This window comes from Lepisma saccharinum, chromosome 27 (assembly GCF_977018435.1).
Source record: "Lepisma saccharinum chromosome 27, izLepSacc3.1, whole genome shotgun sequence".
Lineage (NCBI taxonomy): Eukaryota > Metazoa > Arthropoda > Insecta > Zygentoma > Lepismatidae > Lepisma > Lepisma saccharinum.
Window position 1 is genome coordinate 24,768,959 of NC_139255.1, and position 19,187 is coordinate 24,788,145.

Consider the following 19,187-nt stretch of genomic DNA (forward strand, 5'->3'; position numbering starts at 1 on the left):
GTTCGCAATTAGGACTGTTAAGGTACTGTTCGCAATTAGGACCATTAAGGTATTGTTTGCAATTAGGGTATATCAGTGGGGATTGACACTTCGACCGGGAGACCGAAGTCCCCTGTTCGAGGTACCAAATATATCAGTAGGTACATTGCACTTCCGAACAGAGGGTGCCTGTTAATGGGCGCAAAATATATCAGTAGTCCTTGCATTCATGGTTCCGCGGCCGCCCGATTGGAGGGTCGTCGGTCCCTGGTTCGCGTCTCCGGTTAAGGAAACACGAATCCTACCACCAGCTAACGGTTTAATTCCAGGTTCCATGTCACCGGATCGGTTATTTCACCCCCGGTGGTAAGCCACGTCGTGCATAAATCGGTGTTGTTATGTAATAGATAAAACAATAATAATAATAATTGTTGTAATAATAGTAAACCTTTTGATCAAAGAGACAAGCAATACAGCTAAATTCAGAACTAACAAAACCAAAATATTGACCATAACGAGTATATACATCTATACCTATTAATCAAAAACACCTGTAGAGTAACGAATATATACTTGTATTGGGTAAAATTAAAAACAACAATAATAATAATAAAAACACATTACAGATCCCCTCACTCTCATTCAATCACGCACTCTCACATTCATGCTGCAGGAATAAGCACAAGATACCATTACATGATAAAATATCAAATCGCCTCTCTTGTTTGTCTTCCGTGTACTTTCGTTTGGGATTTCTACTACCCCTTGGGCTTTCTTTCAATACAAATACGCGGGCCTATCGCTGTCACTTATGAGACCAAGTTAGCTAGGTGGCGTTATATTTCCCAGAAATAAACAGCAATTGAAATTATATATGTTGAGGCACTACTATGCAAATAATAAGCATATAATAAATGAAGGACATGAAGAAATTAACTTGATTACAAGTACAGGATTACTGATAACAATATCGACGGTAAACAAAACTAGGACATATTAAAATAATTAAGGCGGTTATGCTAATTAGTACCTAGTTTTCCAATACATATATCAAGGAGCACGGTAAAAGTTAAAACAAACCAATAATTAATTATATAAATACTCGGCGCGAGAATAGGAATAACACTAACAAGCTGTGGTTATTTTACATATTAAAATATTTCATAGGGCGAGCGAAATATTTTCTTAATTTTGAAGATTTATATAACTTTTGATAGATTGGCCAAAATAATTAGTTATTGTAGGCAATATTGTTCAGTTTAATTTCGCTTTGCCTTATGACGAACAGCGGCGACGTACGTAGACAGATGTTCACTCTCACACATAAAGAGATAACTGGCAAATACTATACACAGGGCGTCGAGTCGTCTATGGTTGATGTCTTTTCATCTGTCTTCCTCGCTCTCTCTCTCTCTCACACACACACACACTCTCACTCTCTTTCTCTGTATCTTTTCTTCTTTTCTCGTTGTAGCATCTGTCACAGTGTCGTCGATGTCGTCGTTTTGATAAGGTAACTGTAGTCTCTCACATAGGTTTGGCGATTAGGGCAGTCGTCGCAGCGCGGCTTCCATTTCAGCTTAAGCGTTCTGGCGCTGTCTTGCTGGCTTGTGGCATGGCGTCGTTAAGCAACTGTGGTGGTGCTGTTCTCTTGACTTCAGGCATTGTAGCAGTAATCGGGAAATCCGAGTGCCCCCCCTTTTTGTAGATTTAGCCGGCCATGTTCATTCACTGTCCCTCCTTACAAAAAGGGATAAAACGACACATCTGGAGCATGTCCCTTCCTGGCTACATGTAATTCACTGCCTCAATACCTGGCTGCCACTGTCACTGTGAAAACACACTCACAATAATTCACACGACACGCGAAAAGTAAAACGAAGCAAAGTTCCGTATCTCGAGCAAAGTGACGCGGAGATGGTGTTGGTTCGGATCCCGGCGGCGAACGGTATCGATCCGCTCGAGACCAGGGGAATTTAATAAAAACTCGAAACTTCAAAAAATTAACCGTCTCCAGGTTTAGCTTAGAAATATCTGGACGATAGCCTTTCTCCCAGCTTCCTTGTTCACTTAGGGTCGAGGGCGAAGGAAAAAACAGAGCAGTCTTCACGCACGTTGTGAACAAACTCCCCCTCGGTCGGCATCTTCGAACGTTCTTCCTATCGCTGGAGACGTAAAAGTCGCCCTTAATGTCAAAAATATCACAATCTGGTATTGTTTTCCTACACTCGCCGTCTAGAACCGAAAATCTAAGAAAAGCGAAAAAGCACAACTGGCTACCAAATTTGTTTAAGTATTTACGAATTTCAAAAATACACTCACATAAACTACAAAAAGACTGGTAACGAAAGTAATTGTCACAAAAGAATTGTTCGTAATTTGTACTATTCGAAATTCTGACACAATCGTCTCCATCCACCCTGTATGTTTAATTCAAGATCACGGAAACACCTTGTACATTGAGAGTGAATGTGTACAGCAGAAATATGAATATTACCATGCATGCAAACATCCACATGTCCAGAGCTTTAAAGTAGGACACAGGTGGCAGCGACTTCTGGGTATACATGAACTGAGTTGTGAGTGTGAGGAGTGTAGTGATTCCCAGGCCTACCCTTCCTGGCACAGATGACACGTCTATCCACATAGAGAGCCATGCGATCGTCACGAGGAGAATGCTGGGAATGTACACCTGCCAGATGTAGAAAGAAGATCTTCGCTCCATGTGAATCAGGACCTTTATGCAGGCGTAGGTCTCTTTAAGGAAACAAAATATAATTAAATTTTATGATTTATAATTAGGATTTAATTGTTGTTTCAATACAACATTCAACATATGTAAGCGAAAACAAATATTTGGCCCTATATATTATAAGACCTTGCAATATAGAGCAATCTGCCTATTTCAGTGCTGGGATATCTGTCCATATATCTACCAGATTGAAATAGTTCTAAACACGATGAAGATGTGGTTCCTCAGCAACGGCTATATGTTCCATGGGTAGGTACAGCCAACGGCTAAGGTAAGCTAATTTTTAATTACAATTTTCATTCCTTTTCATTCTGCATCTTGTGTTATTTTTAGAAATTGAATTCTTTTGATGCGAAGCAGATGTTGTACACTGCTTATTGACATTTTTATATTGTAATTCGTGATTATCACTTTGTGTAAAACGGACTGAATAAAAATGATATTGGTCAATTCACCTACAAAAATGCTGCAGGGGACCACATTGGTTCACTCGTAGTCGCTGGAGCATTTACAATGGAATAGCTATGATTTTAATGTAACAATAATCGTAGACACATGCATGTAAAATATCTGCCTCGGTAGTTTCAACCCATAATCATCCATTCCATTTTCATATATCACTGTGTATTGGTAAGATGGACAAACAGGATATAACATGGAGATAATGACTATGTTCACATATACACTATCTTGGATATCTCTGGAGCAAGGCCGCTCATATGAACAGAGAAGGGGGTGGAACGAGTGCGTACGGCGAAGCAGTACACTCTTCCGCGAAGGCTCGTAACTGCAGTCGCTTCCCCCTCCACGCAATCCAATTGGTGAAGCCGTCTCCAGACACTAGATGCGCGTAGACTTGTTTTCGTTCGCTTGCTCCAGAGATAACAGGGACAGAGTATAAGTTTCAATTTCACTCCGTCTTTCACTTCACGATCCATATTTGAGGGCCCACTACCGCAGAAAAATTATGTTTATACGTGTACCACTCGGCTTCCAGTGAATGCTGCACGTTTTGCCTGTTCGAGCGTAGAAACTCTCAATTCTGTACGCTATCTAGCGTCGTCCGTGAGAAATATTTGACATTCTCTCGCCTACTATTTACTTGGCCCTTTTATTATTTATAATTTAATATTTATTATGAATCATAAGAATACATCCTGTTTAATGGTTAACGAACTGCTAATGTGGATAATTTGTATCAAAATTAGTTAACAATTGAATCATATTTTACCACACAAATATTTATCTTTGTAGCTTTCATTTTCCCTTAATCTACACAACTAATGTCTTATAAATATTATTTAATACTACATTACATAAATGCCTTCTCTAGTTGTTATTCCTCAAGTTGTAACACTACCGGTCTCACTCGCACCAGAGGTGGGCGATCATCCAACCAATTACGTGTGACGTGTGGTCAGCACAATGAACCACGAGCCGTTGTAGGTTTTCTATGACTGCACCACGGGGCGAGAATCACGATTAGCCATTAGTAGCAGAAAAGCGATGCGAAATGAAATAATCAAATCAAAATAAAATCATAATCAAATAAGATCTCTTACAGAATCAATATATTTACTTTCAGAAAAACAGTCTTTCTTGGGGCTATGGTCCAAAAGTAAAAGGTTACAAGGTCCCATTGGACTTTGGTAGGTTTAACTGTAAAAGCAAAACATTAAAAATACTACTTTTTCATTCCACCTCATAAATCTCCATACCTAAATAATTGCCTCTTTTCTGAAATTTCATTGTGTAACAGCAATTTATGAGCTGAATCTTTCAGAACCTAGTTTCTTCAAAATGGAAATATTAATTACACTTAAGGCTCCTTGTCGTTCACGTCAGCTACCGTGGTGAGTGGAGTACCCATAAAAGCCATGGAGTACATTAAAGTTCCCGCTTGCCCCATTGTTATGGCCTGGTTTGGATACGAAGGTGGGAAAAGCAATCATCGTAAAATCTCTATTTGAGATAGCTACAGGTAGATGGCTCTGCTGGAACATCTTGTTCTTCAATGCATATGAACATGAAAAGTGCATAAGCACGGATCAATTTGTAGGTTAGGTGTGATATCTGTTTGAAAATAAGCAGTAAAAGTTTCAGAATGGAGTCGTTATGGTGGAAAGGGTACGCTGCTCTACAACTTTCTTATTACATTATCTGGGGAAAGTTTTAAGAACTTATTTCCGTTTCCTATAGCCTGCAGAATTAAACTTCACACAAAGTTCATTGACAAAGCATTTGCATTATTTCATAACAATGTACGAAAGTAAGATGTTACCAGAAATTACGTTATGAATAGATACAATACAATACAATACATTTTTAATCTGTTGTAATGAATTTGACATATAATTAATTGCAACATTTATTCCAGTATTGTGATTGTTTAATTTAAGTGAATTTTCTATTTTGCATTTCTGTCCCTGCGATCGTTGAAACATATTATTAATTACAATAATATGTAAATTCAGAATTGACTCTTTACTTTCTGGAACAGTACAATATATGACCCTCCCCGATGGCGCAGTGGTACGCTTGACACCAAATCGACGAAGTAGACGATTCGGTGTTGCAGCGTGTAACCAAATAGACGCTTCAGTGCAGAGAGGGTCAAAAACTGCAGACAACTAGAAGGGGCTAATTGGGTCACAATTAAGTAAATGTTCATTTATTTAAATATTAATACAAATAATTTATACGATTAATATAAAACTCGAGACCTTGTTCTGGGCTCATTTAGAATGTGATGCTACGGAAAATTAGAAGTTTGCCAAATGAAAGAATCGAACAAACATATATCTACACCTTTTAATGCTGAGTGTGAGTCGAAGGGAGATAGGAGGGATTTCTCCCTCTGTCTTTAGCCATTAAATCTCTGGTTATGAATGACACATCTCATTCAGGGATCATCATTTCCACTGAATATGTAAATTACATTATATGTTATATTATATCATACTTGCGGTGTTCCAGTTCAATTTGCAGTCTACATACACAAATTTCGTTACGTAATTTATGGTGGCTCTGTACATTGGTGCCAACTTGATTATATGGGTCCGTGGGACCCAAGCCCATCCAATAATTTGTCAAATTATAATTATACTTCTTAATATCCCCAAATATTATCACCATATCTTGTTATACGTTTGTACTAAGAAATAACAAATTGTAGTTACTATTGTACACTATCTGCTAAAGAAACGAACTAATCTTATTTTGAAATGAATGTTAAACATAAAATTATTGATCTATAAAATTTAATCAACGCAATTAACTAGCAATGAATGGACGATTTGAATTCCGCAATCCCTGATTTTCATTGACGTACTTCTTATTAACTTTCAGAAAAGGAATACTTTGTATTATAAGAAACATACCGTAATTTGTTTTGTACATTATCTTTAAATTATTAGAAACATTCTACTCATTTACATTTAAAGAGTATCAAAAGTTTTTTTGTAAATATTTACCAACGAAACTTCCAATTCTCCACGCTTCTGTGCAATTCTTCGCTATTACAGATGTCACCTTAAACTGAGGTAGGCTCCCCATGTTTACATCCATCTGAGCACCATTCTCGTATAAGTCTATTGTTAAGTATTTGTTGGAATGACTGTCTAGGATAAAATTAAATGATATCTTAGTAGTTCGAACCATATAATTTAATGATCCAATTAAATGTATTTTTGACAAAGAAACAAAAAAAACACCTGGTATAAAAGAAAACGCTTTGAATTCTAAATGTTACAATATTTCAATTAGTGAAATTTATCATATCTTTTGTAGTCGTAATTAAATTAGACTAGAATGATTGTACAATAAATGTGGTAGAAGAGAAACAGCTTACATTGCAACTTAAACTTCTAAGCAAAATAATGATAAATATCCAATTTTGTAATAATTTTAATATAACCTGAATCACTAATTCGGAAAGGTTTGCAATTCTTTAAAAGCATAAGAATTTCAAAATGTATGACTTCTTTCTATTCTCAACATTACCCATGATATTTTTTCTCTTTGTAATTGCCTACATGTTTGGAAACAGGAACATATGTATCAGAAGTGATAGCGGAAACTGAGAAAGTGAAAAGTACACGATAGTGCAAGCAAGAAAGTCAGTAAACATGTGGGACCTCCCCGATGGCGCAGTGGTAATCGCCTTGTAATCAAGGGGTCCCGGGTTCGATACCCGGTGGAGGCACATAGTGGTTCGGATCCCACTTTAAACTGTATGTCCAGTCCCGATTAGCCTTACTGTGCATAAAGTGGACTTAAAACACCAAATCAAATCAAGTAAACATGTGGTCGCAATGGAACAGTTTGCTAGATAATTGCGAATGTACCTAGGTATGGTTACGATCCGACATTGCTTTGGTTATTTATACACAATGTATACTTTTCTCTTGGCGCACTCCGATGTTTCTTTGTTTAAAACTGAACATTGCCGAAAGGTGGCGTTGTAACAAACCAAACGTCCTGTACAGGACGGAAGGTATAATAGGCACGCCACTTGTAAAGTGATAATTGTACGATGTATACAAAAAATCAAATCAGTGGTGTATCGTAACCATACATTCGCAATTATGTCGCAAACGGTTCGTTGGCGACCCCATGTTTACTGCGACTTTTTTGCAGCTACTGTCGTGTACCTTTCAAAGTTTGTTTGCGCTATCACTTCTGATACACCCTGTATGTGTAAGTATATATAGCTACAGTTCTTATTTACTTACAACTTTCGATTTCCACAGCACATTCTTGTGAGTCGAATGGATAGAGATGAAAGTCAAAGTTGCAAATTAACTTGGATATGTACCTACAAGATGAATGTAGAAATTAGGGTTAATGTTTCATTAAAAGTTTTCTGCAATATAAATACTTTATTACTTCCATCCAGTTTATATGTTTTACTCTAAATACAATTGCAAGGAAAAGTACATATTGCATCCAGTCGATATACGTAGGCGGTTACCTGCATTACAAAAATATTATTAGTAAGTAAGTGAAAAATGTACCAAGACTTCTGTGTTTCAAGTAAATGATAGCTCAGAATTAAAATTCATACTCTCTGGAATATCATATGTGCGTACGTCACTTATGTTCCCTTGTAAAAAATTTTAATTTGTGTATGGAATACTAAACATATTTTGATTCTTTGCATTGAAATTCATTCTATGCATGTGGGCGCACATAGAAGCTTCGATAAATTTCATAACAATACTGGATAAATACAGGTTGTGCATAAAGTCCGTTAACACTTTTAAAAAATATTGCAAATAAACTATCAGCGTGTTTAAGTGATACAGTACGTTAGTTGAACAAGTGATGTCGTAGGTTTTCCTTTGTATTTCAGGTGTTCCCTGTAGTTCTGTTTCCCGCCACTAGATGGTGGCAAATTCAAGATAGCGCTTTCTGGAGCCAAAGAGGCTTTTTGTGCTCTACAGTTTTATAAAACATGAGTGTTACAGATGTCGTACGGAAAGTTAGGAGCAAATTCGGGTGAGAAGCACCATGCAGGAAGGCAATATATGATTAGCATTGAAAAATTGTTACAACCGGGTGTTTTTGTGCGAAGGATAGAAGTGGTCGGTCAGATTACATTGGCAAGCGTTTACAAGGAGTCCGAGGAAATCTACACGCAGCTCTTCACATGAACTGCGTATGCCATAAATTACTATGTGGAGTGTTAAAAAAATAAATGTGCATAAAACTTTCAGACTGCAGTTAGTTCAAAAGTTATATATCCAAGGCAAAGAAAGGCTGTACCAGTCTTGCTGTGAATTGCTGCAGACAGAAGATGACTTCTTGAATTTGTTAATTTTCAGTGATGATGAAGCAACATTAGGTTGCCTTCCAGTCTGTTGCTTCTTTCTTGTATTTGCTCCTAAGTTTCCGTTGGGCATTTGCAGCACTCTTTGTTTTATCAAAATGTAGCACGCAAAAAACCCATTCAGCTCCAGAAAGCGCCATACAGCGGCGAGAAGTGAAACTATGCAGTGAACACCTGCAAAATAACATACGACTATACTCGTTCAACTACGAGCTGTTAGCAATGTAAGTAATTTGTTTACAATAAATGTTTGAAAGTGTTACCGGACTTTATGTACATTTTCTGTAATTGAACAGTCTATGAATTCTTATGGCTACTTGTAGCTGATATATCGTACAAGTCAGTGTTTTAGATCAGTTTTTGGCAGGTTTCCATAATGAAACAATTGATCTCTCCTCGTTAGTTTAGTGCGTTGAATGCTGCACTCACAGGGTTGATTTTGCCATCGACGGTTCCAGGTTGAAGTCCTGCTGTAGTCATTGTCATTCATTAGTGAGTGTCCCTTCATCATGTGTATCTAATCATGATTCATCATCGCCGAAATAACCCTAAAGGAGCAGATAAAGGACATAAAACAAGAAAAACACAACATAGTACAAAATTTTGTACTCAATTTATAATGTTAATTACAATGCTGATTTGAGATAGGATAAATAATTAGATACCAAACTTACCTGTTACTCGTGAAAACTTCCTTGCTTGGTTGCAGGCGCAATGACAATTCGTTTCCCATATGTGGAACCTGATAAAGTGTCTTTGCATTCCGTAAATGTATCTGCAATATTATATGTACATCAATATGTAGGTATATAATTGATTGCAGATTCTATTTACTCTATATTAATACTTTGGCAATGTATGAAAAATGAATATCGATGTATGTAAGAATGACATTTTTCAATGTAATTTTATTAAAGAGCAACTAAAGGTTACATAATGCAATAAAGCCTTTAGTAACTTACAATACAGGCTGTATTGGACGTTTGGCCAGTTTGTTCTCTGGCAGTTATGTAAAATAGCCACTGATCATAATTTTAGACTGTAACATTTCCTAGGCGAATGTCGATTTACATTTTTGTAACTTCATGAAGTTATTGCAACGCTATTCATATTTGCACTAAATTTCTTTTAAACTTCTTTGTGATTTGATAATAACCAGATATTACACGTCCTTCATAATAATATATTCCTCTACTTATATATTATTTAATTATCTGCCATTAAAAATCAAACGAAGTAGGAGGTGAAGTTTGCGGAAATAATACAAATTATATTTAAAATGTTCCTCCATATTTTGTCACCACTTCCATATCCATGTCAATTATTTGAGTTGCAAAATTTCGCTGAACTACATTGCATGGTCATCATACTCTTAAATGTAATAAATGTATCAATTTTAAAATATCTGATTGTGATGTAGGGATATAATTATGATTTTATTTCAAGGAGGGCTATTGCTTTTTTGTCTGTGCTGATTGGTGATTTTGTAGTCATTACCTTGGGAATGCTGGCATTAGAGCAGTGCATTAGAATATACAAATTAATGCCATACAAAAGACTACAGTCAGCACTCGCAACTAAGGATGTATTATTGCTTATACTCTGTCCCAAGTATCTCTGGAGCAATGCAGCGCATAGCGTCAAAGAAGGGGAGAAAATCGAGTGGCAAAGCAAAGCAGAACACTCTGTTGCGAAGGCTGGTAACTGCAATCGCTTCCCCCCTCCTTCCACTCAATCCTATTCCCTCTCACTTGTTTTTCGTTGTTGGAGTCGTTTCTCGTCACTACTTGCGTAGAGATTTGTGTACTTCCTCCTCCAGAGATAACTGGGACAGGGTATAAATTCATGTTTCTTCAACTTCATAACGTAACAAAGCTGTAAACCTGTACATTTTCTAAAAGCTTCAATCTTACCAAGGGTCATTCACTTGTTTTTGCCAGCTGTTGCTTCTCTTAGGTATTTCAATTATGCTAAGTCAAGTGGTTAGCAGGCTTCCAGAAGTGTTGGTGTAACAATAGGTAAACAGCGAGTAATTTGTCAACAGAATAAGAAGCCTGATACTTGACGAATCGGCACGGAGGAAGTGTCCAATTCGACAAGGCTGGATGAGTAGCGACTCCATATTCTCCCCGGTAATTTTTTTACACTGTAATGATTGATTTGGTCTCTGCATACTAGAATACATGATTGTGCGCGCTGCTGCGGAGTCGCCATTGTGCTTTATGCGATTGTGGCGCTGCATAGTGAGAGAACTGTGAACTTCGAGGTCATGCTATACAATTCTTTGAGTTTCTTTTTCGTCTAGTAAATGTGTGTTATTTTTATGCACCATTACTTTACAAACTTGGAATATTAGATTTCGGATCAGTAACCTAACAATGCTTACGTATGCCATAGTTTCCTTCCATTGAATGTGCTTCCCAACATTTTTCTTTACTACCTAAATCAACTGCCGGACCCTGTGGCCGAGCGGTTAGCACATCGCGCTTCGACGCCAAGGGTCCCGGGTTCGAATACCGCTCGGGTTTGGTTGTTTGTGAATGTCCATTCACCAATTTCATCATTTCATCATTCATCCCCATCTTCGCAAATTAGCCAAGAATCACAAAAGGCGAAGTAAAATAATCTAAGTCAATCAATGAATCAAACAAACCTAAATTAACTGTACCAGGACAAGTAATGGATCGTTACCGAATTTGGAAGCCCTAAAAAGTATATATATTTGATTTAAAGACCATCCATATAAGACATGTAAATAGAATATTTTGAGGGCTTAAAGTTTTTTGGGAGGAGTGCGATCAATAGTCCCCAAACACATGGTCGTGAGCGTATTTAAGGGGGGGGGGTTCAACGGGTCCAAATTCCTCGCTTAAGGCTGTAAAAAATTACCAGATTACCTGTTCTATCGGCTTGTTCATAAAAATTTATTCGGACTTATTTTATTCTCCTAAATTGGAGACGTATAGAACGGGATACGGATGGCATGAAAATTACGACATTACACACACTAGATTGGACTGCTGATTAAATGTCTGCAATTTCCTAATAATTTCGGAATTCCTGCGACAAGAAACTGCATTGTTACTGTCAAGTCAGTTATATTTTTTTCCTTCGTGTTTTCTTAAAGGGATTTGGTTTTTAAAAACGCAGTGTAAGGACACCAAGAAAACACCTTAACATTCTCAAGTTGTTTGACACAAGATGAACAGAAAAGCATCATTATTAAGTAGCGTGGCTTGTGGAAACCTCAAAAGGGGTACTGTGAACATGTATTCTAAACGAGATTAAAAAAAAAAATACCCACCCTAATCATGGACGTTTGCAGATTTTTTCCACGGAAGAACAAGCCACGTATTTTCCCATGGATAATATTACACCATTTGAATTTGAAATTATCACATTCCCGCAACCCCATTATGTTAAATAATGTAATTTACTGTAACTGAAATCAAATTATACGTGTGAAATATATACTTTTCTAAGGGGGAATTGTAACCATTTTTGTCTCCGTTTCAGATGTCTATTCCCCTATATTATACTTTCATGTAGAATATTAGTGTAGAGGAATCTTATTGCCGTTATTGAACGATATTATATCTTCAAGCTGATGAAAGTTCGAAGCAACTGCGGGTAAGGGAGTGGAGTGGACGAAAATAAATTCGGGGGGCGGAGGGAGGAAAACAATTAAGTAAAAGAAAGCAAGGCCAGCCGAATCTAAGAGTAGCAGAACAAAGAACACTCAAGATAGTATTAGTTTTTACATCTCTCTTGTATTATTTGTTCCAGACGGCCAAGAGCACTTGCAGTGGGGCACAGAAAGGTAATTGCGCACTCAATTTAAAATTTTACCGGGAGTTGGCCCACGACCCCAAACAGTCTAAATGGAAAAAAATATAAAGAGAATGCCATGAAATTTGTTGTGCCCTTTTAGATCAATATTGTTTTCAGTTTGCAAAAATTTGGATCAGAAATTTTTCTTTCTCGCTTCGCTCGCATTTTACTTCATTCCTATACTGCATTGTAAATTACTAGAAAGAGAGACAGAGAGCGAGAAATAATAACAACTAGGAACTTCAGACTGTTGCTGCTAAACAGTTTTGTCGTAAATGCAGGAACAATTGTTCGTTGGCGGCCACCGTGGCGCTGTGATTAGCGCATTGCGCTACAACGCCAGGGTTTCATGTTCGAATCCTGGCCTGGGCATGGATGTTTGTGAGTGTTCATTCATCAATTTCATCATATCATCACTCATTCCCATCGCACAAAAGCGAAGTAAAATAAAGCAAATCAATCAATCAATTGTTCGGAGGTAAAGGTGCGCGCACATTTCAGAGACAATTTAGCCTATATCATTTTTCCTGTTGATTTGTTTTGGGGAGGATGAATTGATTATTTAATGTATTTACATAAAATGTATAATATATATATATATAATATTATACACACACACACTCTCAATGCAATAACACTAAAAGAGTGAGATAAAATGAGATTTTTCTTTCCAGACTGAACTTTCATCAAGGTTTTTGTCCCCCCCCCCTAATCAGAGGGTCTGTGCTCGCCTATGTCCATTATATACTTCGAAATAGATTTTTGTTTCTTTTTAAGAAGTGTAAACAATATGATAATTTATATGTACACTCACGGACACTGCTTGGTTGTGACGATTCCATTGAAAGTCAATGTATTCATTACAACCCAGAACTGTCCGTTATTGTACATACACACAACTCTATCGGGTCCAGATCCTCCACCCCGTCCCACCGGCTCCCCAACAAGCTTCAGGTCAGCTGTGTCTAGGATTTGCACATATGAAATATAGTAACACTAATCATACCAAAAGTTCATGACCCCCCCCCCCCCCCTCTTACGTAAACTATATATACGTCCATGCACATGGTAATCCTTTGGTTATATAAACAAATAAGTCTTACGTATTATACATAATATATTTTCTCATGGTCTGCAATGAAGAAACAGTTGTTAATTTTTAGTAGGCTATTTGATACTGCTGGTTAAGAAGAAAAATACTATTATACCAAGTTTATAATAACATTTCTTGAGAAACCTGCATATGGCAGGATTGCAAGATATTCTTGTGTTAAATCCTTGCGCAGTAAGTTGGAGCTGATGAACGCTTTCTGAAAGTTTGCACATATACAAATATATATTTCTACGGATGTTATTTTACTTTAAATGCAGCGTGCTATAAAAAGTCAGGATATTTCTGCAAAACAAAAAAATTCAAATTAAATATCTTGCAAAATTAGTTAACAATGAAATACAACAAGCCAGCAATGGAACAATGATTATGTAGTTGTTTTTATTATTTCGAAATGTCTCTCAAGTTGTTGTTATTATTCTTGTGAACGAAATCCTTACAGCGAAGTCTTCACCCAGAGCAATTTAATGTTTTGCCTATATTAAAGAAAAGTTCAGTTTACGAGATATTTTTCCTCCTATTTCTTTCTTTAATTCTTTCTCTGCAGATAATTTGTATATAAAAATAGGAAAGTATATTCAATATAAATGTTACTCACATGAGGTATCCATAGTTGTCTAAAATGTTCGTGTGTTAACAGAATTGCAGGGTCGGTGATATCTTTGGGATATTCCAGGCGATAATCCTTCCAATGCATATAAAAGTAGAAAGCAATTTCAAGATCCTGAAAGATAAGTAAATGAACCCTTGTTGTTATTTCACCCAGTTCTTATTCTGTTCAATTTCCACAATGTACAATACATTTTATATAGTGGCGTAACTAACAATTTATGGAGTTCTTCCATACACATACAGGAGAGACCCTGCATTTCTAAACTTCAAACTTGCTGTTTATCGATCTCATGTTTTAGAAGTATATGAGATATAATAAATAAAATATAAAATTAATCAGAGATTTGATGTTCATTTGAAATGCGCGAAGGTACATTGCTTTAGGAATCATCATACCGATAAGGAGAATTTATCTTGCTCAATGACGCCAATTTAAAGGGGCCCATGCGGCTGAAGCCCACCCAATAATTTGTCGCGTTCTTTTAATCTTCTTTTTCATCTTCTTCTTCCTATTATTATTACATAGTACTAATAGCTGCTCAATATGTTTTATTCTGCATCTCACAGAATACATACCTGTAATTTTTTTAATGTGTTAGTAGACTCATTGTTGTATTAGGTTGCATACTGTACTCAGCACTTAATGTAAACGAACCTATTTAATACTGTTGTTGTTATTATTATTATTATATGTTTTATGGTTGTTCATGCTGGAGTGCGGTGGAGGCACATAGTGGTTCGGATCGCACTTTCAACTGTATGTTCAGTCCCGATTAACCTTACTGTGCATAAAGTGGACTTAAAACACCAAATCATCAGTCATTCGTGGTGGAGTGTTTATTGAAATCAATAAAAAGCATTTAAAAAAATGTAACCGTGCATTGTTCGTAGGCATAATACGTATCATAATACACTTAAAGGTAGGATTTATGAGATATTTGTAAACTTACAATTCAAATGTTTAAGCCCAACCCAATGTTCTTGAAATGATGACACCCTTCGTCAAGTATCTATTTCTTACCTACCATCAAAGACAAAATTTGAGGTCAGAGGATGCTTTCAGATCGAAGCGACAAGCGGCAGGCGACAGACGTGTCGCTCTCACGGCCGTTTCATCGATACTGTGCATCGTGTCTCCAGAGTCTGTTTTTCGCGCATGCGCAGTGAATGCTTGATTTTAGGTTGAAGGAGTCACATTGTGACTCCCTGAGATTATGACGCAGACACAAAAGTAATTGAGAGACATAGTAGGAGGAGGATATTTTCTTGGAAGCAGTAATTTATTTAGTGTACATTTAAAATACATATAACATGCATGTTTTGTCTGAAAGAATGTTTGCTGAGGTCGGACTAGTAGGTATCCGGTGCCACGCTTCTGACGCAGTCAGTGGTCTTATTCTAAATATTAACACAACGAGCAATATATCTCGACCTGATGTGCTTATGGCTACAAGTCACATTAATTCCAGACAAATTTTCATGGCGTAGGGATCATTAAGAAACGAACAACTATTCTAGGAAATCTGTTGTTCATGTAATTTTAATGGAAGTCAGACACATCAATCCCTAGTTCCTTTTTAGGAACTAATACTAAAATACTTATTTTTACGCAAACGCCATTGTGCCAAGAGTTACGTATATAACGGCATAAATGTTTAACGTAGAAAACCATACATTGCTTTATCATTGTCGAGAAATTAGACTCTTTGATTCTGAACGAAATAGCAACAATTAACACAGTTTTATCTTCATTTCATGTCATTTTCTTATCTGAAGCAGCTTTGTGGAAGATTGAAACCAAATTTCCAAATTGTATACTTTGAGAGTAAGTTTCCAATTAAATAATTCAATTAACTATATTTGAAATCTAGAAGGATCTTGCAAAGCAGAATCATACTCTTCGCCTATCTATGGGCGAAAAACTATATATTTTTCGCGAACGTTCCTTATATCGGAAAGTGACTAAATTACAGGCATGAGTATATCGAGAAATGTATCCATATCAACTTATTGACAAACTATGATCGATTACCTCTCCACTGCTCAGATCTAATAAACACGGTAGCTATTATGTACCTATTGAATGCTACGAAACTCCTAGAGATATACTGATAAAAGTTCGAGGGCAAAATGATGAACCAAGGTCTAATAAATCTCAAACAATTGACCAAACCAGTAGGCCAATCAGATCGATATAATTGTCTGGCACCCAACGAGAATTCACAATAAAACATTGGTCTAACTCTCTCTGAGAAAAGCAACACAACACCAGAAAACAGAAATATGATGTACGAATGAAATACAAATGTGGCGTTAATTTGATTGAACATTGGGTTATTCTAATGATTAGTAATCTACAGAATTCGCAAATTACAGAGTAAACTTTCTTATACTTTTCATCTTTACGTTATTTTACTTCAGAAACTTTACAACGTTCATAACGTTAATTGTAACTACAGATCATCATTAATACTTCGAAAACTTTGTCGCTAAAGAATCATTTATCATGTTTAAGTTTTAGTATTCCTGCAGTAGTTACTTCCTTTAATTGATCTTAATTTTCCACTTTACCCCCCCCCCCAAACCCCACATGTTTTGTATGTTATCATTCTTTGTTATTTCAATTCGATTACAGAGCAGTTTTATTGACAATCTAATTAATATCTTCAGGTTGATAATTTGGATACAAAATCTACATTAAATCATGTTTTTCTTATGTAACAAAATGTTTTACATTTTTATATGCTATTTTAGGCGGAGTCCCTTAATAAGTTGTCTTCCAAGAATAGAAAAGGACACAGGCTGGGTTTGCCGAAAATAAACTGAGTAAGTATGTGTAATATATAGTGTTATTTTTAGAATTTAGAATCTGATAGGAAAAGGTTAAAGATAAAATCGTTGGAATCACTTTAAAATATTGTACATTAGAACAATAGATCTTCTAAACAAAGTGCTACACTAGAAACTTAATTTAAGTAGTTAAATTTCAATAAAATATAAAATATGTATTATTTAGTAATGTATAGAATGACACGATTAGAAAATATATGAGCTTAGAACAGTGCAAATTTTCTCGAGTAACTTATGTGACAAGAACTGACACACTCCTTTTATATGAGTAAGAGTAATAAATAAATTCTCATGTTTTCACCGTATTGGGAATCTTCCAAAATGTATTTTCCTATTGTTCCTGCCCTTATTATGTGTTCTCTGCCCTACACGCACATAGGGCCGTCTCATGGCCAACTTAAAATTGAAGCTAGGTGAACATTTCATTAGCTATTTGGAAATAAATGATCTTCACATGTTTGCCACATGATTTCACTTACCATATTGCCTTCATTCACCGCACATATTGCTGTCAAGGACAATCCAACGCGAACACTTACAGCCTGGCCTAGAGGAACAAGAAAAATGTAATCAATTACTTTCCTAGTAATAAGAACTAATTATATGAATATAAAATAACTTTGAGTAAATCTGCTGTAACATGTTCTTGTCTCAACATTTTTGGTAAAATAATGAAAAGTATACAGGTCAATGATGTTCAATATTTTTACGAGATGAAACAGTACACAGAGACATCTCGTCACGACGTGTGGAGACCGTCCGGAGCGATTAGCACAGTCCGCTACGACTCTAGGATTCCCGGTTCTAATCCTGGCCTGGGCATGGCTTTTTGTGTGTTCACTCATCAATTTCATCATATCATCAATCATCCCCATCTTCGCAATTAGCCAAAAGTGGCAGAAAAGCGGAGTAAAAGAGAATAATAATATACGCCGTGTGTGACCAACAACTTTTAACGCTAATATGTTGCTTATTTTAACGCTACGAGTTCTGAATCAAAGTACATTTGCAACCTTGCAACCATGTATATATGCAGCTATGTAGCACAGATTGTCACCGACAATAGCATTTCCTGTCGGAAAATGACAATATTCTGTTACGAATAGATTAAGTAATCAATAAACTCATGGACTAACACTAGGTGTGACTATTTCTGAACAATGCTCAATAAATAAATCTTTAGCATGCACTGATAATTGGATATTATTAATTAGCTAGTATATAACTATAGTTATACCATAGTTATTTTAACAGTTCTCTTCTCGTCTTCAGGTGAACAAATTTTCTTTTAGCGGTGGTGTGGATGAAACGTGTGACACCAGTGATTTAACTACAAAACCACTAGAATAGTTGCTCACAACATTGTTGATATTGTCGGTAATGCTGTAGTAATTAGCAAATTATTCATCATTATTATTCACTACTTTAAAGTTATGAGATGTTCAAGAACTGGAAAAGGGGACGAACGATATTAAACCCTCGGCATGAGACCGAGTTTAACTATATTCATTAAATCACGCAACATATTGTGGAGAAAATTCATCTTTGTATACCGCGTTTGTTACAATCTGTCACGTTTCCCGCGCTAGCCATCACTCGGCCGTTTCGGTGCCAATGAGAAACTATGAAAAACCGTCTTCTGGGCAGCGAGGAGCGAATGGAAGCCAGATGAGAGGTACTTACGTAGGCACTGTTGCCACGTTGTGCTCTAACACGTGCTTTGCTTGTGTCTGCAAGAAGCTTTTTTTATAAGCGTGGTGCTGAATAGTGTGTTGTTTAATTTGTGTATTTCTAAGAATCTTACGCGCAATCTGACCTCAGCTTCCCCCAACGCGAGGCTCGCTCACTCTATAGCAGCAACGCAGAGTGCTTTCTAGTAAAAATGACAACGATCGGCAAGCGCGGGAAACGTGATAGGATGTACCAAACGCAGTTTATTCATATATACTGTCTACTGTTACCATTATTTATTGGAATTTGCATCTTGTTGTATCCAGAAGGAATTACTGAAATAACTTCCGGTGGCCTCTCTGGATCTTCTGGTTCCTGAAAAAAACTAGGGCGAAATGGGAAAATTAAGATTTCTATTAACGACGGAACTCTACATCTATCAGTATTTCATTAAATATCACTTTCGTTCATTTGATAAGTAAGTGGTACATTTTATGTGAGTGCTTAATCTTTTCCTATATCTTTTAAAGTATGAGTCCAAGTGATCATTA

The 19,187-nt window shown here is 36.5% G+C and overlaps 1 protein-coding gene across 1 annotated transcript; it reads right to left on the bottom strand.

Annotated features, from left to right (window-relative positions):
• Nucleotides 1-625: 625 nt before the first annotated feature.
• LOC145980200 (gamma-aminobutyric acid receptor subunit beta-like) lies at nucleotides 626-18,939 on the bottom strand. The gene is made up of 8 exons (XM_083113227.1): nucleotides 18,927-18,939; nucleotides 17,445-17,512; nucleotides 14,102-14,227; nucleotides 9,236-9,336; nucleotides 7,465-7,547; nucleotides 6,205-6,351; nucleotides 2,594-2,736; nucleotides 626-646 (listed from the first exon to the last, which is right to left on the bottom strand). Exons 2-8 carry the CDS (start codon nucleotides 17,445-17,447, stop codon nucleotides 626-628), a joined length of 624 nt encoding a protein of 207 aa, XP_082969353.1. The 5' UTR covers nucleotides 17,448-17,512; nucleotides 18,927-18,939.
• Nucleotides 18,940-19,187: the final 248 nt, after the last annotated feature.